The 24,401-nt window shown below is 40.4% G+C and overlaps 1 protein-coding gene across 1 annotated transcript in view; it reads right to left on the bottom strand.

Moving 5' to 3' along the window:
• The window catches only part of b3glcta (beta 3-glucosyltransferase a), a 70,003-nt gene that overhangs the window by 27,872 nt on the left and 17,730 nt on the right, over positions 1-24,401 (bottom strand). Inside the window, exons 3-6 of the mRNA XM_078245633.1 lie at positions 17,664-17,703; positions 7,532-7,641; positions 903-979; positions 95-206 (exon numbers count right to left, since the gene is read on the bottom strand). Coding sequence (XP_078101759.1) covers positions 95-206; positions 903-979; positions 7,532-7,641; positions 17,664-17,703 — 339 coding nt within the window. The remainder of the gene's footprint in view (positions 1-94; positions 207-902; positions 980-7,531; positions 7,642-17,663; positions 17,704-24,401) is intronic.

Raw genomic sequence — 24,401 nt, 5'->3', positions numbered from 1 at the left:
GGTCTCGCTGATGAATTTGGCATAGAGAGACAGAGCAACGTAAAAGGCAGACAGAGAGAGAGATGGAGGTTTGGAGGGAATATTGTCTACTTACTTTATTTGTGTCAAATTTTGTAAGGACCTGAACCAGCTTATTCATCTTCACATTTGTTTCCTCCTCCAGAAATACAATCCAGGATGAGTTTTTCCCAAAGGAGTGGGACAAGCTGAGGACACACAAAAAATAAAGTATCATCAAAACTAGAGTTAAATAATAAAACACCAATAAATGTAACTTTGCCATGCACAGACAAACACTACACAAAACTGTTATGTTTCTTATTTCAGTTAAGTCTGAGGAACTATCTAACTGAGGCTCCTGACCCAGTCAGATCAAGGCAGCCAGTTTTCTCTAGAGGGCAGAAAGACAAAAAAACATGATAAGCACACAGATTTATTTTAGGGAGGGCGGCTCCGTAATGATTTGCGGTGCTTTTGGTGATCTCTGTCCTAAATCTTTATGATGGAGGAAGAAAACCGATGCAGATGTTATTCCACATCTCCAATACAAACAATTATCAAACACATATTGGATTTTTAGCATGTAGACGACCAAAAAGCATTATCATGCTGTTTAGACCACTGGATTACTACAGCAAAAGGCTCATCGCTGCATGTGGAGACACATTAGGATGGCATTCATCATAATGTGAGGCAATCAATCACAGTTACTGTCTTGGAACTAGCTTCTCAGCAAGCTTTAGCCTTAAAACATGGCTAACAAAATGTTCCCAAAACCAAAATATGACCTCCAAAATCTCAACTGAAGGAAGACACAATGTTTCTGACATGCTGTCCATATTTTTAACCCATGAAACTTTTATGACAGGCTTATTCAATCCTGAGAGTTCAGGGATACTTACTAAGGCAGCAGAGGAAGGATACTCCAATCTCCCTCGTTATTTGATAAACTGTGAAGAAGCAAAACCACCGGTGGTTTCTGAAAGAAAACAGCGCACACACACCAGACATACTGTAATGTTAGTTAACTGTACAACAGCTTCACAAGGCAAAATACAGTAACAGCTACTTTTCTGCAATGAAGGACCCAAGGGTTGCCTGGTGTTTAGAGAGAGACTGTCCTGTAACTGGGACATGCATGGTCCAGAACTGGCTCATCACCATTGACCTTCCACACTTACTCAAAAGGACCATGCCAGTGTTTTAGCCCATTTAATACAAATCACATAATTCTACTCTGCATTAAAGCTAATCATTTTGCAATCCAGGCATGTGTTTGACATTTTTTCATATATACATTTCTACCACTCTATGCAGCCAAGCAGTTTACATGTCTGTAAGATATGAAAATCTATTAGCAGACTGCTAAAACGTGCTCGAGTTGTTTAATCCATCTCCGTTTTATTTGTTAATTTAAATTATCACTGCATGGAAATGCAATTTGAAAAGTCTGCGCTGCTTGACCTCACAGCAATATAGTGTATTGTTGACAAAAATGAACACATATTGCAAAGCTGCAAAAGTCCTGATAACACTGGTGATATTCTATATTCTTTTCAATGTCAACAAATCCCATGAAACGACTAAATCCAACAATACATTTACCCTACAAGCAGTGCCTGTGTTGCTACAGGTCTCCATTGTTGTCCAAAAGCAGATCACTGTTGCACTGACATGTTCCCTTTGTTACCATGAGTCTGTCCGCCTTGCATACCTACAGTAGATTAGTGGTAAAGTGCCAGGAAACTTCATTATCCCCTCCGACAGCAACAACAATGAATGGTCCCGTAAATAGACTTTTATAAATGAAAGTGAACCTGTAATAATTCATCGTCCATGTCAGTGAAAGTGGGTCCTGTCATTTTTTCACCAGTCAGCGGGGCATACATAGTTTGTGTGCGGAGGGTGACTGTGATGAACTCAAAGGTTGATTCATTTGGTTTAACGCTGCTGACCAGAGGGTGATATATTCAAATGGTTTCATTCCCAACGTCTGTCCACTCAGGCTTTACCAGGCACATATTGTCCGACCTTGGCTTTATGAGGTTTTGTTTTTGTTTTGATCTTTCCATGAGATTGGTTAACACGAGGAAAATGCGGAATCATTTCAATCGTTACTTTAAAAAAAGGAGATAAAGCCTGTAAACACACTGGTACTATCATCCTTTAACACCCATATTGCCTTCGGGGGTTTCGGCTCTTGCTTGCCCGAAATAAACAGTAAGCAAGACACAAATATCACTGGAAACAAATACAGGATTTTTCAGGACATGGACAGTGCATATAATCGCGTCCAAATTTTTTATAGCGAGGAATGACAGTAGGTGTGTGAGGATTGTGTGAGAGAGCCAATGTTTCACACTGCGGGGAAAACAAGGCAGCAGAGCGTAAGAGTCTGTGGTTCATTACTGCATGGTCCACTCATCATGCAGGAAGTCAGGGGGAACAGTCTCCTCTGAGCCAGTCTTTCTAACAGCAGCCCGTTTGATTTAGGGGATGACGCTCACACGGTTTACACTTATTAAACCCTATTAGTCGCTTAGCTCTCATCTAATATGAGCTTTATCTTAAAGCAAATAGTGTAATGATACCTATCATGTTTTATTAAACTGCTCTCTCCTTGATGTTCACACCACCGCGGGAATTTAAAAAAAGACTAACTCTTAGTAACCCTAACTCAGAGGAAAGTTAAATTAAAAAAAAGAAACGTCGTCTTTAGCCAATAATGCAATCTCAAAACCAAAGCTTTTGCTTCAAAGAGCTATTGACATTCCTGTGATGAAGGAGGCGTTCAGTAAAGGGAGGCCGATTCTTTCATGGCGATTGTGTGCAAGCTGCAGACTCCTCAACAGATAAGAGCTGGTCCTCGTGTGGACATGCTTGCAACGAATAGGACACTGATTGCTTGGTGACTTGAGAGAAGATGGGGGTCACAGAGATCTGGTTGTAATAGAGGGACAGACAGCAAAGCTATGCTTCTACTCATAGGAAGGGCTAGAGGGAAGACAAGAGATAGCCACCTGTCAAAACCACTTCAGTGATGAGCTGCAGTCAAAAACTGTGGATGCCAAAGAGGTGCCAAATCTCTGACTGAAGACCAGGAATCCATATTAAAATATTTGAATCCCAGTGGCTCCCTCAAATGCACAAATTGTTAAGATAATACAAGTGATGCATGAGAAAGCATTTAGAAACACGGTGCATTTCACTTCTGCTGTTTAAGGTTTCTGAGTTTAATCTCATTCTGTTGTACATGTGCGTCTCTGTGGATATGAGCATTGGCTAAACGACAAAATATACTATATAAATGTAATGTGAATTCCTCCCAGAAGGCAGAATGTCAGACTGTTGGAACATGGGCTGTGAGCCGCCACATAGAATACACAAGTTCTTGTCTGTGTAAATGTGGGGATATCACAAAAGCTTCCACAGTCAGACGAGGATAAAACTGAAATATTTGCCGAGGGTGAAAAAGGCTCGGAGACAGAAATACTGATAGTACATGCGGTTCCCGTCTCGGAAGTGCAGTGATCGGGTCATCATAAATCTGCAACTCATCAGTGACGTCGGTCTAATTGCACATATTTAGCAACACTTAGTCAGCCTTAAGTCATTTCAAAACAAAATAGTGTTACAATGCTTTTAAACCACAATACTGGTCATATTTGTCTTTGCTTTGTGACCTGAAGAAAAGACAGTTTAACCAAAACCTGAACCTTGTGTCTCGAGTAGGACTAAAAATCAAAAGTTATTTCAGTTCTCTCATGTCTCCACAGGGTTTCCATGGCAATGCACTACAAGATACCATACATCAAACATGCTTAACAGCTACAAACTAAGCAAACCTCTTTCTCTGATCTTTCTCCTTTAGTATCCCACGAACACCCTCTAAGACATTAAACAGCAGAATTATGAGCGTGTGTGTGAAGTGCCTCCGAGGTAGGAGTGAAGTGGTCGATGGCTGGTTTAACTCGTGTTTGGCATAAGAAGTTGGGGGTGGTAGTAGTAGTTTAAGATGAATTAGAGAGTTTACTCTAATGTTAGTTCTAAAGTAAGATTTGTTTTCTTTCTTTCCTGCGTTTTTATTTTGTGAAATCAAGGACCAACACTATGCCACAAATCAGACAAACTTTTCACATGGACTGGTATTCACTAGTCTAGTTTCAAAGCTACTCTGCTGGACTTTTAACTAGATTTACAACTGCCACAGTTTGGTCATGGAGCTCTTGGTGGAGATCAATGATTGTCCAAAAGTGCATGACAGGACATTTCTAACTGCTGCTCTTACTTGAATGGCCAAAAATCAAGCAGATGATTTCTTTGATCTCTCGATGTTCTGATAAAACTTCATTGGGGATATAGGTTTACCCTAAAATTAAACTTAAAATAAAAAATAAAAAAAAACAATGAATATTGTGAAATGGGGATTTGAAAACAGAAATGGGAAATAGAAAATCTTAAATGTCAAATGCAAAAATGAAAAGCTTAAATGCAAAAGCTTAAGGGGCTGCACTCGATAATTAGCACATTAATATAGCAGAAAACAGCTATTTGCCATGAACAGATACAGTGGAGTAATGGCATCCTGAGCAGAGAATAAAGTCACACTCCCTCTGGGTGTTGTAATCTAAGCTTCTCTGTTCTTTGTTTGATAGTCGATCCCATAGACTGTATAATATTAATGGACAGAGCATGTGTGATGTCACCCATTGGTTTGTGGAGATCTGATATGAGTCGTCGAGTTTGCCGTTACGGGCGCAGCCTTCCTGGTTGGGATGTGACGATTTTAGATGAGAGGGAGGAGTGAGGGAGGAGCCCTTACACTCTACGTTACGTTACACACTTTCACTGGCAATCACATCATAGCCACGCCCTAAAACACCCCCTGCTTTATCGACGATTTTAAAATCAACGAGACCATAATTCAAAACATTAACATCATTCTGTGTTGCAGAAGACTTCAAACTAGAGATTGAGACCATAAACTCATTATGAAAATGTTTACTGAGGTAATAAATCAAGTGAGAAGTGGGTCACTTTCTCATAGACTTTTACAGAAACAGACCTCCTTTTGCTACCGCACGTGTTGCCCCCCTGCTGGAATTCAGATAGAATGCAGGTTTAAGGAGTCCCCCCCCTGCTGGAATTCAGGTAGAATGCAGGTTTAAGGAGTCCCCCCCTGCTGGAATTCAGATAGAATGCAGGTTTAAGGAGTCCCCCCCCTGCTGGAATTCAGGTAGAATGCAGGTTTAAGGAGTCCCCCCCCCCCCCACTGCTGGAATTCAGGTAGAATGCAGCTTTAAGGCACTTCCGCATTTGCAGCACTTCGCCGAACCAGATGCGTTGTCCATTAATATTATACAGTCTATGGTCGATCTGGAGGCACCTGCATGTTAGTGCATATGGCCGTGAAAAAATGTCGGTATTTCACGTATTGGGGAACGGTCTGCGAGAGCCGTGTGGAGGCAATCCCAGCCCACTGTACTTTCTCAGTATTTCGAGTACACCCTTTTTAAATTGCAATGTGTAACGGAAAAGGAATGATAAAGACGTATAGAGCTGCGGCTCAGGAGGTAGAGCGGGTTGTCCTTTAATCAGCGGTTCGATCCCCGGCCCCATCTGTCCACATGTCTAAATGTCCTTGACACTGAACCCCAATTTGCTCCTGATGGGAAAGCTAGAAGCTTACATGGCAGCTCTGCCGCCAACGGTGAATGAATGTGTGTGAAAATGGGTGAATGAGAGGACAAATGGCAATGCCCTTTGTCCAGGGAGGTAGCAAGTCGCCAAATAAATGCAGTCCATTTAACATATAAGAAAATTGGAAAGGGAAAATGAAGTTAAAATCAAAGTTATGTTTTTTTTATTTTCATCCCTCTCTTTTGTCTTTTGTAATTTACTTTTCTGAAATTTTAGTATTCTTTTATTTCACTAAATTCTCTCTCAGGACTCTGCAGCCTTGATGGAGGTACAACATGTGCTCTCTGAGTGCTTTTCATGTTCACCTGAGGCTGAAGGCATTTTCACTCTCAGATTCTGTGAATAAAACTCATTTTGATCACAAGTCTTTCGGTCTTATATCTCTCTGAAAAGCTGTCACGCATTTACTGACACCTCTGAGATGTTGCTGATTAAAATTCTCTCAGGACGTGGACTTAGCATGTGTAATTGCATGCAGATAGTAAAACCAGCCAGACATCTCTGAGATCATAAATGCAAACACAACATGATGTGGTTTTCATAAATTCTGTCTCCTCTTAAAAAGGTTGATGTCCATTAGTGTAACTGGACACAAACTGATGCCACTATTCATTACAGGAAACATGAAACAAGCGTTCCAAATTGTGGACACAATTTGACTTATCAGATTTAAACAATAATACATGTATACTGGACTTTGTATTGCTGAAGGACGGAGTAAAGGATTTCCGAGTTGTTGAAGATAAATAGGAGACAGAACAGACAACAAGGTGTCTAATACTTTTCCAAGAGCATGGTATTTACATGCTGTGGCATACTTCGTATTTTTCAAACCACGAACAGCAGCAATAAACTGAAAAATAACTCACTGTGATTATTTATATATCATTTCAATAGTGTAGATAAAAAAGGTATTCTAAGTGACATCCAGCAATGGAGGAACACAGATCTAAATTGGTCTCCTGCTTCAGGAAACACAAATCCTTCATCTAATTTACTGTAATATAATATAAACAAACGGAATATAACTTGTGTATTACATCATATTTCATCTGGCTCTGAAGAGACTCGGAACGGACGGAAATTGGCATTTTGACCTGTAAATGTGCTCTGTGTCCTCCTTTTACTGAATTCTGATGTATGTACTGATATTGTACAAATTGCATTAAATACTGAGCTGATGTCCCGGGAGAAAATATAGCTTTTTCTTTCCTTGAGCCTTTTTTTGTATAGAAATATCTGAATTACAATCAGGAATCACAATATTCATGAAGATGAACAAATGTGTTTGGATGGTCATCACTTCTCATCAAAAATGTATCTACAAGAGGCCAGAAATGGAAAGTTGATTTGTTGAGAAAAGCATCATCTATCCAAACATCAAAGCCGCACAAATATCTGGATCTCCTAAATACATCAAATCATAAGGAAGCACATGATCTGCTGACACAAGGAACTAAGAATGTTGCATATTTCAAACTACACTTTCATATTTCCTACGTAAGGGGTTTAATATGGAGAGTGCCATGAATAATTCTTTTTACTATCATTCAATATTCAAAACAGAGTATTGTGTAATAGTGTAACACATAACAAAGCTTTTTTTTCTCTATGTAGTGAATTCATGTTACAGTTATGTGTACTTTCTCCCAAATGGATTTCCAATCAACAAAATGTTACAGCTTACAACAAGTCATATACAGATGTTCCTTTTACTGCTAGTGATGATCGTTACCTAGAAATGTCTTTGGAAATATGTGAGCTTTCATGTGCTCTTCCTATTCCAAAATAAGAGCGTGTGTGCATGAGTGAAAGGTGCCTTGAATCTTACCTCTGTGAGACTGTGTGCCTGCTTCAGCAGGTCTGCTCTCCGTCTTTCTGCCTGCCTCACATGGAAGGAGTTGCTTTGACTCTGGATGACGAAAACTATCTCCCGCAGGTCTGGAGGAACACAAAGGACAGAGAAGGGAGACCGCTCACATACTGCGAAAAAAGGATCATGGCAATCGATGACCTTCTGAGAGCGGGACAAGATAAGAACCACGGTCTAAATAACTGGCACAGCCCAGACTGTGTTAACAGATTAGCAGTCAGAAGATTCTCCTCTGCGTAACACCCAAAAGGTTCTTCTTGCTGAGCAACACAGCTGCATTGACAGTGAAACTCAGTAATAACACTGCATGTGAAGGCCACGGTTAACAGGGAGCCACTTGCTCAATAATGTAAGTTCAAAAACTGCAATACAGGCTACTTCAATTTAGGGCTGAAAGATTAAGTGCATTTGTTAAAAGGAGATTTGTTAATCGCAAAGGCTGCAATTACACTCTGGTCCCGTGATGCGTGAGAGTAAAGCAGTCTGCAGAGAGAGCATCAGTTTGGCAGGCTACGCCATAGCTCGACCTCAACAGAACCTGACACTGTGGAAACTAACGTAAAAAAGGAACAGTAGGTCAGTTGAGTGGGACTATTTTGGCTTTAAAAACAGTCCTTCCAGAAAAATGCGGAGTTTTTTTGTGATTGTTGCGGAGAAAAATCCTTTATTATGCGGCCCGTTTTCTTAAAAAATGGGATGGAATATGCGGGATGCGGTTTCACGTCGCGTAATTACGTCACTTCATAACGTTCCCATGGCAACAGGGGAAAATGGCTGCTCTTGTGTGAAGTAAACGCAACATTTTTCACCTTTCTGCTAAGATAGACGGGACTTTTTTGCAACGAAAATGCGGGGATTATGAAATCATGCAAGCCTCGCATTTTTTGCGCGGAAATCAGCAATTTATGCGGCGAAAGTGCGGCGTATTTGAAAAAATGTGCCCCCCGCATAAATATGCGGACTTTGGCTGATTATGCATTGAATTATGCGATCGCATAATCACGTTTTTCTGGAGGGACTGAAAAAAGGGAGATGCTGTGCAGCGTCAGGTATTGTGCAACAACTGCCTTGCTAACGTTGCTACCACAACATAGCAACACTACTCAGCACTGACACGTACAAAATAACTGCATATTAAATCGCAATAATGGTATTAAAATTAGTAAATCATTCAGCCATACTTCAATGCCGACAACATGTTTAGATACAATCTTTGTCAGTGACCCAGCTTGCTGCAGTTCCTCTTCATGTGAAATCCATTTACTGTACAGGGCAGTGATAGTGACACAGCTCAGTGAAGAATGACATTGATGCACATAAAACTTGTGGCTCTCACGGCCAGTACAATCAAAACTAGACCAAAGGACTAGAGGGGGAGGGAATAAAAAAGAAATCTATCATTTTGTCTTTGGCTCTGTACAATTACATTTGACAACTCCTAAATCCTGTAAGCTGTCCCTCACATCGACCTGAAGTCTGCAGCAGCTGGCTAAAATGAGTGTCAACAAAAAGGCTTTTCAAGGATTTAGAGCGGAGAGGTGGGAGCCAATATCCAGGTGTGAAGTAAGAAGAGCAGCAGAGGAGACGTGAGAGTGACAGGCAGCTCAGAAACTTCCCAGTAATTAGATGTGCTGGGGGGTTTTGTGTATGCTTCCCTGTGAATGTGAGCTTAAACAAACTTTACAAGCTTTGTGCCAAATAATTCTCACTTGCTTTAGACATTTTAATTAGCTACTTAAGTATGCATACGGAATAGAGTCATAAAGAGTATACCATGTCATAAATTAGGATTTCCAGAAGGAGTTTTTCACATGAGGTTTTGCTAAATATGCTGACTAAGTGTATTTTAGTGTTTCAAAACATCAATAAGTAGCAGCCACTGCTGACAGGTCTATAATCATCCCAATGGAACCGTGTAAAAGCAATACAATGAAAAAGGGGAAGGGCGAGTGCTGACAATGGCAGGATTAGATGGATCGCCTCCTCCTCAATTACACTACTTGAACTTACTCCCACCCTGGACTCAGAAATATTAGCAGGGGGGGGTCAGGGATAGACACTATGTCAGAGTGCAGTATCTGTGTCAGATCTTCTTAATTAAGTGGCGTGGGTGTGTCGCTCCTATTGCTCAGCTCATAACAAAGATCCCATTGATCCTGGAGCCCTGGTAAGGGGGGAGGGGGGGGATTTACTTGCTAAATCTCAACATGTCCATCTCCCAACAGAGCTAACCTCTGCCGAGAGAGAATATCACTACACCACCTCTAAATGTCCTTCTGCTGAGTTTGCTAAATGAAGGAACGTGTGTGTGCATCTGGTTTCACATAAAGCAGTGCATTTCAAAGCCCCAGGTGAGGTAGCAGCCTCCCGATACCGCACAGCACAGCAATAACACCAGCTGCATGACACTAACAGCGAAATCAGATAAGAAGGTGGCCAATCCCTCATTGTGCAGATAATGCATACCCCCAATGCCAAAGCAAAGGAGAATGAGGGGTAAAAAAAGAAACTAATTAAGACTGAATTCACTGGCCTCGTCTCCACACTAATGGCTTTCGATTAATCATCAAACAACAGGGAGAAAAGGAAAAATCCTTCTTCCTTCACCTCCATAATTCCTGTGTCCTTCTTCTATCTGGTAAAAATCACCTTTGTGCACTCCCTTGACACTCATGGCAGCCCATGCAAGATTACAATTGTGCAATCAATACGTCCACCTGTATTTAATTATAGGGCAAAGATTTTAAACAGCGCTTTTGGTGAGATAGGTATCACACGGCGTAGGATTTTGTGAGTTAAAGGCGAGACGGAGAGCTTTTGTTTTGGGATTGTTGTTGTTTCTTCAGTTTTTTTGGAGCCGGCACAGAGCTGTGAAAACGTCAATTTACTGTCAGCTGTTATCAGAGGACAAGGGGAGGGAAACTAGAAATAGAAACTCTCAAAATGAAACTGCCAACATCCGCTCACTAAGTCGTCATTAAGACGTTTCCTGTATATCTGTAGTTTAATTTAAAAGACATATAGACACTTTATGATCCATTACCGTTACTGTAAAATCCATGATTGAATTTAAAATCCTTCTCCTGACCTACAAAGCTCTAAATGGTCAGGCACCATCATATCTTGAGGAGCTCATAGTACCTTATTGTCCCACTAGAGCACTGCGCTCCCAGAACTCAGAGCTACTTGTGGTTCCTAGAGTCTCTAAAAGTAGAATGGGAGCCAGAGCATTTAGCTACCAGGCTCCTCTCCTGTGGAACCAGCTCCCAATTTGGGTTCGGGGGGCAGACACCGTCACCACATTTAAGAATAAACTGAAAACCATCCTCTTTGATAAAGCTTATAGTTAGGGAGTGAGGAATTGCAGCGTCCGCCTAACCCAGCCCACCTGCTTCTCTTCATTGTCATCAGATTTATCTATCATATAAACAATAATATAGTGAGAGTAGAGGGAGGCAGGCCAGTACAGCCCGTTCCGGCAGGGGAGAGTTCAAGCCCGATCCGGCACCTCTCTTTAGCCTGGCTCTCTTAGTTATGCTATTATAACTCTAGACTGCTGGGGAAGTTCCTTCCTTCCAAGGACACAATGAGCTCCTATCTCTTCTCTCTTTCACTCGTTTCCTTTTGTGTCCATCATAGTCCCAGAAATGCTTGTTACTAACCTAGCTCTGGGGAGTTTACTCCCCGGAGTCCTTATGTTTCTTCTTCACCCAGAATATCGCCTTGGAATAGGGTGGCACCAAGACCTGGGTCTTGGGTGCAGCTGTCGCTGTGGACCTACTACACCAAGCTACGCTCTGCGATTCCCTGCAGTGTCCGGCTGCGTCCTGCCACGTCCACCCGCGTCCTGCCACGTCCACCCATGCTCTGCTGTGCCACACTACACCCCATAACGCCCTGCTGTGCTCTACTATGACATGAACTACTACGACTGCCATTGTGGTCACTGTTCCATTATCTTTATTATGACTATTATTGCCACTGTTCATCACACCCCCAACCGGCACCGTCAGACACCGCCTACCAAGAGTCTGGGTCTGTCCCAGGTTTCTTCCTAAAAGGGAGTTTATCCTCGCCACTGTCACACTAAATGCTTGCTCTTGGGGGAATTACTGGAATTGTTGGGTCTTTGTAAATTACAGAATGTGGTCTAGACCTACTCTATCTGTAAAGTGTCTCGTGATAACTCTTGTTGTGACTTGATACTATAAATAAATAAAAAATTGAATTGAAAAAGGGCCATACACATCTCACATAAAAAATATAAATTATTTATATATTATTAGAATATTTTTATGCTTGTAGAACGGATATCCGCGGAGCAGACGCACCACTATGCGCTGCTCTCGTGCCCAGTGTAGCCAGTTTCAATGATTCATTGGCCGCCCCCCCAAAACAATGCTACAGGACACACTGCCCTGGATGATGAATCCTGCTTTGGTGATCCCCTGACTAGCGCTATCATCAACCCTAGAAACCTAAGCATTCAGTTGAAGGCCCTGCTAAGTACAGCCTCAGAGAGCTGCTAGTGTGGCTGTAGAGTCATGTTTCCTTCTTTCTTCTTCCTCCTGTAAAGCACTTTCAAACTTGTGTTTTAGAAAGCGGTATATAAATTAAGTTTGCTTGCCTTTTTGCCTTTTACTTGGCAGTTGCTAGTGTATTTGGGTAGGATGATGCCAGATGTTTGCTCAGGAGTTTGCTGTCATTGCAATGGTTGTTAGGGTGTCTTAGGGTAATGCTTTTAGTACCAGCAGTATTAACTCTAGTTGCATTAATAGCAGTATTCCCAGAGGTGAAAGCATGCAATCAATTACTCAGTTTAATAGTCATGCAAAGATATTAAGCAGCACCCTGGTGCCAAACATGCCACAAAGCTCTTTTTTGTTGGTTAAGTAAAATTATCTACGGATGCTACTTGGCTGAAAATATGCCTCAAATGAAAGAGGCTGAAGGTTAATGGGAAGATAAAGCCAAGGCCCCTGTCACCTTGGAGCAGATGATTTTATTCTACCAGGCTGATGGAACTAGAAAGCATCAGTCTAGTGTTCGTTTGTCTCCCCTCACTCATTCAGTATTCCACAGAGGCCACTCCATAGAATAAAAGAGACTGTAACAGCCTTGAAAGATATTGGATGAAATGAGACACGGGAGAATTCTGCCTCCTTCTTTCTCTGATCCGATGCTTTTGTCAGTGCACATAGCCATCTTTTAAAAAGCCATCACCATCTGGTCCATGGCCTCCTCTCTGTGTGAAGGCTTCTCTGCATACAAGAGGGCAGAGTATCAGACTGATTAAAGAATCAAGGATGATTAACTAAAATGTGTTTGCATTTCTCGTAGTAATTATCTGCACTTGAATGTAGATTGTGCATTCTCATAGTGGCCTGGCCCTGCAGTGTTGTCACCTCGTTGACACAAATCGATAGTGACACTTCCTTAGAGCGGGATGGCCGACGTTGCCAAGTGGCAGAGTTAGCTGAGAGCACACTGACCTCTAGGCAGTCCTGGAGCTCTGTCATCTCCATCAGTGTCACAGAGCAGGTGTGTGTAGTCACCAGAGTTGTCACAGAAACATTTCATTCAGCCGGGAGCATCCCCATCCCCACGGTTAAATAAACACACGTCCATGGCAAGGCAAAAGTGACAGTAAGCATGCACAAACTAATGCGTGGATAAGTTAGGGAGAGCAGCATTTGAAGTCTAGTTCAGGATTCTGAAAGAAAACGGAGCTGCGTAAGGAGGGAAAGCAGATCAATAGTGCAATTTCAATGACAAACATCTGCAAAAGTAGAGAGGGATACAATCTGCAAGTGGGGCCATTACGCTGTTGTGGGAACAATGAAACTGCCATGACAGATCCAGAGTTCTTAATTGCCAGCACATATTCAGAGATGATAGTGGATGTCAATAGCTAATTTCCATAGTCGGCGGGCCTGACTTTCCCATCCAGCAGCTGATTGTGCTGGTGTAAAACCTGCTACAGTCCAGTGACTCACATCATTGGACTCCCAGAGACAAGATGGCCTAGAATCATCCCTCTCCTAAAAAATCCCCCTCCATCTCCCTCTTCCTCACGTCTAAAACGGTGCATCTGAGAGACATACTACACTGAAGAGAATTGGGTTGCAGTTTTTCTGACCAAACTAACCATGACCGTCACACCAGACAGCACCAGGATTTAATATCCAATCCACAGACATCCGGTGATATTCAATCTGGAAGCCCAAATTCAATATAGCCAACTTTTTTAGGCTGTTGAGTTTGATTTAGCCATATATAAAAAATAAAAAATACCTTCCCTATAGGCAATCAGAGTGTGGCACAGCCCTATGTGTCACGCAGCAAGTGAAATGATTTTCTATCATCCTAAGTCTCATATTAATACAGACTTTTAATTGCCTCGCACAAGATCAATAGAGAGCATGGTGTATTTAACTTCCAGCTTACTGCTGAAAAGGTCAGTGTCATAAATATCTCTCAGTAAAATGGAGAGAGGAAAACAGCAGAGAGGGGGCAGAGAGAAAGGGAGCAAAATGAGGAAGCAAACCAATCAAGAGGTAGGGTGATGCACTAAGATTGCAAAAGAAGAGAGCAGGAGTGTGTGTGTCTGTGTGTAGGAAAGAAAGGTATGCATAAGGGAAAAGCAATCGGAGGGAAAAAGTATCTCTCTCCAAGTAGTAATGCAAAAACACTAAACAATTATACAGCAGATGCAACACGTAAAGTGGGTAAATAGGGGTCTCCAATCTGAATAATCGCACTCATTACTGGTGCTTTAGAGTTCATGACTCCACGGACAACTCTGCTAAAGACTAATGGGAGCTGAACTCAATCCTTAAACCTCACTTAGCATCAATAATTCAGCAAGATAAGGCAATTAACGCTTAACAGACTCCAGGTTTTGCTTACCCTTTCATTATCCATTTTAGTATTTCTGGACACCACTTGAAAATAGGTTTTCTTTTTCCAATTTCTAAAAAGCTGATTTTTGATGTTGAAAGATGATTTCATACCCCATACACTGTTTGTGAGATTTGAGGATGGATGTATGGTCATCAGCCGTGTTCAGAATAATAAATAAAGAAAAGCAGAACAATAGAGGTGGCATGCAGCCAGGCACTAGGAAATGTAACAGGGTAAGAGACAGAAAATAAGGAACAGTAAATGCACAGGGAATGTTTGTTAGTACGCAGGAAGAGCTCCATCAACACCTTGTGAACACTGTACCCTCCTACAGTACAGTAAACATCTCCCTGGTCTGAAGAAGCTGGCTCCGAGCCAGTTCATGAATACAATACAACTGCTGAGGAGACAGTAGCACTGCATTCCTGGGCGTAATTATTGTTATAGTGATAATCTGATTTAAATTCTGGCACACCTTCCCTGCTCTCAAGCAATACCATTCATTGTTTATGGTACAGTGTTGCTCTGTGTCCTCAACTATCAAACATTATACATTATAAAAGAATACTCCACCTTTAAAAAGGTGATGTACCTTGAATCTGCCGTTTCTTTCTCCCACATATAAAGAACTAAACTCACAGGTTTTTCTACCGCATCAACAGTGAACACCTGATTCAGATGCTATTCCCTAAAGGTCAAAGACACACACACACACACACACACACACACACACACACACACACACACACACACACACACACACACACACAGTTGCTAGTGGCCAAGGAGACACGGAGGATTAAAAAAACATGATGGACTCTTCAGAAGAGGTCATTATTTTAACTTGAGTTTCTGTGCTGGAAAGTCACCGGACGCCACAATCTTCTGAACATAGTCATACTGAGAAATACAGAGAGAGTTGTGTGGAGCTGATAGTCTTAATTAGCTTTGTAGCAACTCCTTTTGCAATGGCTTGAATTAAAAACAGACGTTCATTAATATAAAAAAAGTTATGCACTAAAGTTTTAACTTATATTTATTAATTGTTTGTATATCTTTAGCATGTTGAGAAAAGGCGCAGTATAGGACGTCATAAAAGACGTCGGGGATAGCCAAAGCATTAAAAAGTGATGCCAAGGGGGCCTGAAGTCTTCTGATCTTATCTTATATTGTGGCTGGCTCAAACTATTTCTTTTCCATTTCTGTAGGGGATGTTCTCCAAGGTTTCAGCTATCCGTGTTGTTGAGATAATGTAGATGTGCAGTGTGCACATACTGTACATAATGCCTCAATTTATTCAGACGTAAATGAGAAATCATTCCATTTAGATTTGAAGATAAGAAGAAACGTTATTGTCATTATACTGCTGTACAAGACAACGATACGACGACATTACGATGGCACTCTCTGATATTAAAACCAGTCAAAATAAGAGCAGTATTTTATGTGCAAATAAACAATGGCAGCAACACAAGAGGCAAGCATGTATCAGTAGCATTTGGCACCCTGTATTCCCTCCAGAGAAACATTGTTTGAGTGATTATTTCCAATACTTTCTAAAAGGTCAGCAGCTCCTTTAAAATAAGCAAGCCAGTCGTTACTTCTGATGTTCGCTGTATTGTTAAAACAACAGAAAGCCAGAATTTCCTTTATCCATCTGAATTTCTGCCCACAAACAATAGCTCTCTGCAGGGGAGCGTAGCCTTTCTGGTGTGACAAAGGGAGTTACTATGGCGGTGCCAGATAGTGGAGCTCCATTTTTCGGATAGCTGTCTGTTTGTATTTCCTCTCTGTGCTGAGGTGCCAAATGAGAGCATTAGGAAGTTGCTTTTGTGTGCTTTTGCGTCTGTGGTGACCCAGTTGAATGAACAATAGGCAGAGGTCCAGAAAAACGGGCTCCAAACTCCTCTGCAGGCTCCCAAAAACCACTCTCAGACAGGGATTGTATGAGCCCCCTGTAGCATGAAATGCATGCATTAGATCTTTTTATTTGCTCAACTTATGAAATTCCTGGTCACTGTTAAATCGATAAAGAGATATGGACTATATTTATGAAAAAGCCTGAGGAACTCTGAAGATTACATTTTCAAGGTAGGCATCAGAACAAAGCCCTTTTAGCCATTTCATTTAACAGCATTTACTATTCAAATGTCAGACTCTCCAACCTTGTATTCATTTCAAAATTTACAATTCATGATTATATCAAGTAACAATGTATTTCAACCCTTTGAGCACACAGTTAAAACTGAAAAATACTCAGTAATAGGTCATCCCTTTGAATGTCATCCAGCATTTCAAATGAGTTCCTCTGATGCAGACAGATTTAAATATCAAACACAAAGACCAAAATATGACCTGTACTATAAATATCAGCTTTGAACACACAGGTACTATCAAAGACAGCAGCAATAGCATTGATAGAAATGGATACAAATATGAATAGACATATAATATATTATAGTCTTGATAAGACCTTAGATTACAGTTTGCAAATTAAAATGTAATTATTAAGTATATATGGGGTATCAATAAAATGCATCCTGGGTTCTGGGTACAGGTTATCGTATAAATGGATAACAACTATGTGTTTAATAGAGAAAGTTTTACTCTTGCTTAATAAATATAGGATACAGTAGTTTTCTTACTGGGTTATTAGACAGGGAAAGTCTTATGTCTTTGAAATGATGATAAAATATTGTAAAAATTGTAATGCAGTTTTGGGGTAATATCTATTGGTAAATCAAAGCTGACATTAGTAAAGACATTCACCCACAAATGAAATGTATTGCAGTTTATTATTGGACAGTATAAAGAGTAGCGTGGTGAACTATTTCCCCTTTCAGTCAAGTCAATATATCGTTATTTTATATTTATATTATTTTATTCATATCATTTCTATAAAGTGCTCCTTTTCATTAGCTTTTGCTAAAAATGACAAAGGCTAAGCCCATTGTATCTACACTGTAATTACTGAATATGTACTGGGTAATTACAAAAATAATAACTCATTTATTTCAGGGTTCCTTCTGAATGCAAATGTGTTATTGCTTATTCCTTGGCCTTTAGTACGTATCCCATTCCACAATATTGACACTGTACTGTATGGGCTGTAATCTAAAGGGCTATCCATTTAAGTAGGACTTCCCTACTTTTGCTTCTACTGAAATTAGAAAAAAATAAGACTTACCCAGTTGATTGTTGTGGATGACATGCATATCATCTTGGCTCTAAAAAGAGAGAAAGACTTCAATAATTTCAGCAACAAAAATATCTTTAAACACATCTTCAAATAATGACCTATATACATACACGTTTATGTTTTTACAAAAGATGCAGAAACGGTCTAAAAACGGCTTGTGTGAATGTGTTTAGTTTCAGCTAAACACTCATCTTCCTAATCACTAATTAAGACTTAGTGATACTAAATATGGAAAGCCCTATGGGTTATTTGGAGTAATAATGGGTGATACCCCACATCATTAGCCCTTCCTAACTGTGTGGGTTTTGTGCCTGCAGCATTTAGGCTCTGCGCATTCGGCTCAATTACGGCGTTCAGCACTGTTCCACCGCCAGAACTGTCGGCGCACACGGAAGACCATGGCGGGATGAGTAAATCAATCAAAAGATGAGCAAACTTTGAAGAGCTGTCTTTTACCGCCATGTTTCAGAGGAAACCTTTCAGTCTTGGGAGAAAGTATTTATAGATAATGACAAAGCGAGGCCTGTTTTGATTTATGACTTCTCTAGACTAACAATCATTTTACTGGGAAGCCTTCAGAGAGCTTAACTAAGTCATAAATTCACTTTCACTGGGTGTGGTGCTGTGGTTACAGGGGATCACAGCAGTTTGGTGGCAGTTGTGTAGTAAACCAGTCTATATGCAACTCGCTATATCAGCACATTTGGAGGGCTAGCAATTTTCATACAGTAATAGAGAACAACCTATTTAATCAATTTCAAGCCAATGAACACTTTCCTGAAAATGTCATGACTACAAATCATTTATTTTTTCATTTGTTTCCTGCACTTCCTATCTTTCTTATTATATTCATCAAGTCCTGAATCGAGTGTCTGGACAAACACTGGTATATTTTCACATAATACAGTAAGAGTAGAAAGTCATGCACAGCAAGGATTCGTGCATATATGAGGCTTTCTGTCTTTTTTCCAGGTGATCAGAGTTAAAGGCAAATATATGCACAGGCAGACAAGATCATATCAGGGTGATTTAATTCAGTGGGTACAAGACATCAGCTTAATTGGACTCAGTAGCATTAGTCATGCCCACAAGGTTTCTGTCTCATCTTATCACACACTACTCCTCTGAAATCATTTCCTCAGCTGAAGAGAGAGGGCACCTCAAGGAAGAAAATGCATCTCATAAGCCAGGGGAATCTGATTCGTTATCAGATAATTACTCTTGTAAAATCTTTTCAACTTGGGAAAATATATTATAGCGACAGGCAAATACTCCTAAAACAAATTTGTCTGGATGAATATGGTAGTTGTGACAGAAAAGCGGCAGGTGCAAAGTTTTTTTACTCCCTCTCCTCCAGCACAACTCAACTCTCAGGCAGTGAGGAAACAGAAAATCACTGTCAAACTAAATGAATCAAGACCTCCAGTGTGATGAATTAACTGGTCGGTGAACATTCCAGTGTGTGTAACTGTGCTTCTGTAATGTGTGCATGTGAGTATACTACATGAATTTCCATGACCTTACTGTAGATAAGACCTAATGTTTGAGGACAGGATTTAATGAGGCTTTAATGAGAAATCTCCAAATCTAGCCGAACTGTAGACACCCCGACTCGGTTATACATCAATATGTAATGTTGTGCATGTTTCAGGAGCTCTTTCGTAATGAGCGGTTGTAATATAAAGGCTGTGTTTAGTCCCAAAAAAAAGGCAGCCTTCTCATTCATTTCAATTAGAGCCCTATTTTTGGCACAGGCTGTGTCCTAATGCAGCTGCCACAGGCTCATCTGGCAATAGTTGAAGCTGGCTCAGCTTTTCCGCAACACGCATCACCCATCAAGGCATTGCTTTGGTCAATCAGTTACATGCAAGTGCACATTTTTTGTACTGTACATTACTTTTTACTGTTACTTATTACGGATTACGTGGCGATCACTGTGGAGGATAAATTGTTGTTGGGTTAACTTTACAAAGTCTTTCAGTATTTATACTTATTTTTTGCTTTCCCACATTTTTCATGGCTACTTTGCGAGATAGAGATTGAAATAGCATGAAATGATGTCAAATTATCTTCATTCAGCCTAATCAATAGACGTAAAACCCAAACAACACTAAATAACTTTTTTTTTTCTCCTTTTTTAAGTTTTTGGTTTGGTTTATTGACACTATTCTATATATTACTATATATACATACACACCTTATATTTATAAAATACTTTGTGCGGTAAAAAACTAAAAAGTCCTGGACAAATTTCCATCATTGTCCTTGGTGTTTACACCACGGGCGTCAGTTTGGTTTGAAATGTGCTGGGGACAGAGAAGCATTCATTTTTGTTCTTCTCTTTTGCGCAGGTCATGTTTTGAAAGATGCTGTCCTGTTGCTTACTAATGTAAATGAATAAAAATGTATACAAAAATGTGATGATGTCCGACACGTTTTATGAAGAAGAAAGCCTTAAGTTTTCAAAAAGCATTAGACATATGACCCACTATGTTCTGCTTCATGTATCCATGTACCATGTTGACAACCTAGAACGTATCCCGATGTTACAGTTGTTGCAGTGTTGTGAACAGAGAAGTGTGCAGCCAGCGCAGCAGCAGAGCGGCTGTGTCTGTGCTGCCCTGTGGGGATAGAGATTTTTGTTAATTCTTGTTGACTCAAGAATTATGTGTTATGAACTTTATTTTTTAACTAAATTGAGCTTGAGGTATTCAAAAAAAGTGGTGGGTACAAAATGACTCGAACGAAAATCTGACTGTAATCAACGCCTATGGTTTACACACCAATATTTAATATAGATAAATATATGACCCATAGTTGCTTTACTGCAGTGTGGATGTTCTTTAAGATTAATATTTCCTTACAGGCACAATCTATGATCCAAATGTTAACAACCTGGTAACAACCAAGATGAATGTTCCAAAAAATGTACATGGTCAAAAATGTACTTATTGTATCATTACCTTTAACAAAATACTTTTGTTTTTTTAAATCCATCTCTGTGGCCACACTTCAAAAATCCCTGCAGTTGAGTGACACCAAATCGTTCTCTGGTAAATGATCCAATATTCTGCGGAAGAGTGAACTCCGATCAGGTCGAACATCATTTTCGCCATTATGGAGAGATGAATTATTGTAAGCTCACAGAACTCGGCTCTTTTTGGCCTCCTGTGCTTCTGCACGCAGGTAATGCTCCCTTTAATCCCATCTGACAGCCGGCTGTCAGCCATTTGCAGCGGGAATCAGACACCCATAGGTATTAAAAAGGAATTGCTATGAGTCTACACTGACTATCTAAAGGGGGAAGTTTCACCATGCCTCGAGCGCTTTTGGTCAGTGGCACCTCAGCACCGTTGCAGGCAGACAGAAAGATTGTGCCTCATGTAGTTTAACCTCAGAACAACGGCAGCACAGCTGCGGCTGAGGTGTACAGGGGTAAACTCCTTGAGAGCAATGCACAACCTGCTTAATGGGATTGTTATGCAATAAAGGACACCCACAAAGCCAACCGTTTGAGGCCTGCCTTTGATTTAGAGGCTCTTCACATACACACACGGCAGAGCTCCTGCCCCCTGCTACATCTCTCAATCCCTAGGGCACAGACGCTCCACTCATGTCAGTGACCCATCAGGTCCCATTAGCTTTTTGTTCACTGATGGCAGGCATGATTCAAGGTTGCAGGATCGTCTGATATTTGACATGTGAGGAAAATGTGTGATGATGACAGAAGCTGGCTGTCTAGAAAGACTTTGAGCACCTTACGTACCTGAGGACACCATTATTCAGGTTTCCCCCTCCACATTTACATTAACTGAAGAATAAAATCATTTGTCGGTAAAATGCAGCTTCATTTTGAGGATGCTTTCAGATCTATTGAGCGGTTTAAGAATTAAAATGCCTTTTGCATTGCTCCTCCATGTCAGGGTGCCAAACAAACTGACAGATTAAAATGTTATTAAATAGTAGCAAGCAAAAACTATTAATGTGTGATGACTTAAAGCAGGCAATTCTTTCCAGATTTTCTTCATAGCCTTTTTCTGCATTCTGTTGACTTCAATTGTAAATTAGGAGGTGAAAAGTTAATGATAATAACCATTCCCCCTATGTACATGATGATGTGCCCAATAGTAACTTTTAGAAGTCAATTTCAACCTGGCAACCAAGGACCTCAGTAACTGACCTTTCACTAACTTCAGTAACTGACCTTTCACTAAAGGCCTATCAAGCCTGGCTTTGCCTCCTCTTCTCACACATCATCAAATATGCCGTTTACAAAGATTACAGTGGCAGATAGAATGCGTCATTGATTTGAGATGCAGGTAAACAAAAGCCGGCTTCTCATTCCCAGCTGACGACTGTCGATTTTGCTAGCTGAAATGACAACCGTCAATGCATCACATTTTATCAGACGGCTAGCTGGCTAACAAAACTAAAAAGCTTCATGAATTGGTTGAAAACACCGTCTCCTGACTTTTTAATGTTTCCAGCGAATTCGTTTTAAAAAAACGGGAATCATATGAAAGGGGTCGTCAATATGATTGATGGCTATGGACTGAGGCCTAAGCTGCATGTCCCAGGCAAAACATCAGCCCCGATGATCCATGTAAAAAACATGGAATAAAATCATATAAGTTATAGGATAAGGAAAAAGCTTTAGCAATTAGGACCAACCGATGTGTTTAGAAATCTAACGCTATCTGGGGGTTGATGGGGTGTACACTTAAAACTAAACTTTGATAGCATCCAGGACCAGCCTCCACACAGTGGGGAGATACAAAGTGCACACGCTTATCGTGGCTTTTATTTTGACATTAGCCTACCTGTAAACCCCAAAAAATAATGTAGTTAATGATTTGCTCCTTGGCCTTGAAAGTAAGGCCGGCGACAGACTGGCTGCGTGGCGTGAGCGTGGCGTTTCTGTTGCGTGTCAGCTGCGTGGTGTTTTCTATGTCTTTACACACCAGAAAGGTGTCTGAAGCGGCGCTGCTGCTGCTAGCCTTGTCTGTACACAGTAGTATACTTCATGTTCAACATAAATATATATACACTGATCTGATTACAGCAAAGACAACGTCTGCAGTATTGACGGCAAAATAGGCTACAGAATATTTCGTTCGTATTGACAGGTGCAAGATTTGAAAATTAATTTTATTCATTTCTTATTACATTTATATCTGCATTTATGTCAAAACGTAGATACGTTCAAACATCAACATGTCATTTATTAATATGTATTCATGTCAAAATGACATATAAACACGCTTGCGTGTCGCGTAAAAAATAGGCGTCGGTCCTATTTGTAGCATGCAAGACGTGCGTGTCACAGTGTGTAAGCTCTAACCTGTTACCATGGGAGCCGAAATAAAAACGGACACGCCACGCAGCCGACATGCTCACGCCACGCAGCCAGTCTGTCGCCGGCCTTACACTAACTACTGTACTAAGCTAGTTTATTTTAATAATAAATATAAAACATTTATTTAATCAGGTAAGTACCATTAAAATAAAGATCTCATTTTCAAGAGATCAGAGTACATAAAAACATAAGCAACAATTTAAAATGTACCATAACAATCATTAAAATAATCCGATAAAATAAAAGAAGTCAATTAAAAACAAGTAAAAAGAGTAGATAGCGAGACGTGCTGAGGGTCGCAGCACTTATTCTCATGCTCTTGTGGTTTTGGAAAGGCTCCAAACTCTTTAAATGCCGAGTATTGCTCGAATGAAGAGCTCCATGCACACCGCTTTGGCACGTGGAGCCAAAGTTTGACAGACCTGCCAGGCCTAGGTAGTTATGGTTGCTAAGCTATGATTGAACAATCACAGTTCAGGGGAAGGATTTAGCAAACTGTCAACTACAACCTCATCTAAATTGATATTACGTGATATCAAGAATGGTCATATTATAGATATTGGACTCTCTGCCTCTGTGTGAGTCCATATGACCATTTGTACTACAAAGCAAAAACAAATAACAGAGTATGTATATGCATCCTGGTAAGGTTACTTTTATCATGCAATTAACCGGATTAAGATACTATTAATATAACTGGATGGTATCCGTAACAACAAGCATCATCCTGTCCCCAGTGATGTGTGGTGTGTGTCTGGCGTCGTAAGGCTGCCGTGCATCACCCAGGTGGGTGCTACACATTGTTGGTGGTAGAGAGTAGTACCCCCACTAAAGCACTTGTGTCTATGATAAAGCGCTATATAACTGTTATTAATTATTATTATTATTATTAGTAAAGTAGGTAGCAATGAACACTGAAGTAGGCCATTATTACCCATCTAAATTATTTTATATCTATGAGTTGGTTTGTGTTCTATGTTCGTGTGGCGTGACGGGGCTACATCTTACATTTCATTGTGATATAAATCAATGACTTCAAATGGCACATTTTTTCCTTTAAGATGCCTCTCTTTTTTTCCTCTCTCTTCATATACCAGACTACAATGGACACTTGGATTTGATTTGCTTCATTAACAAATCGGGAATGTAAAAAGGGAGAGTGACTAATGTTGCTGGATTTAAATTTTACATTTGCAAGGTAATGTAATCAGCAGGATACATTACAATTGGCTGAATATTTAACTCCTGCAAGCCTGGTTTAATCTACAGCTCAAATCTGTCACATCAGAGAGGTTTTTGATCTGCAGATGCAAGGCGAACTGGAAAAAAAGATTCTTTGCTGTCCAGAATGTAGTTGTTTGAGATTACTT

The sequence above is a fragment of the Sander vitreus genome, chromosome 3, assembly GCF_031162955.1.
Source record: "Sander vitreus isolate 19-12246 chromosome 3, sanVit1, whole genome shotgun sequence".
Lineage (NCBI taxonomy): Eukaryota > Metazoa > Chordata > Actinopteri > Perciformes > Percidae > Sander > Sander vitreus.
The sequence above is the reverse complement of the archived record's forward strand: the minus strand, read 5'-3'. Positions and strand labels throughout refer to the sequence as shown.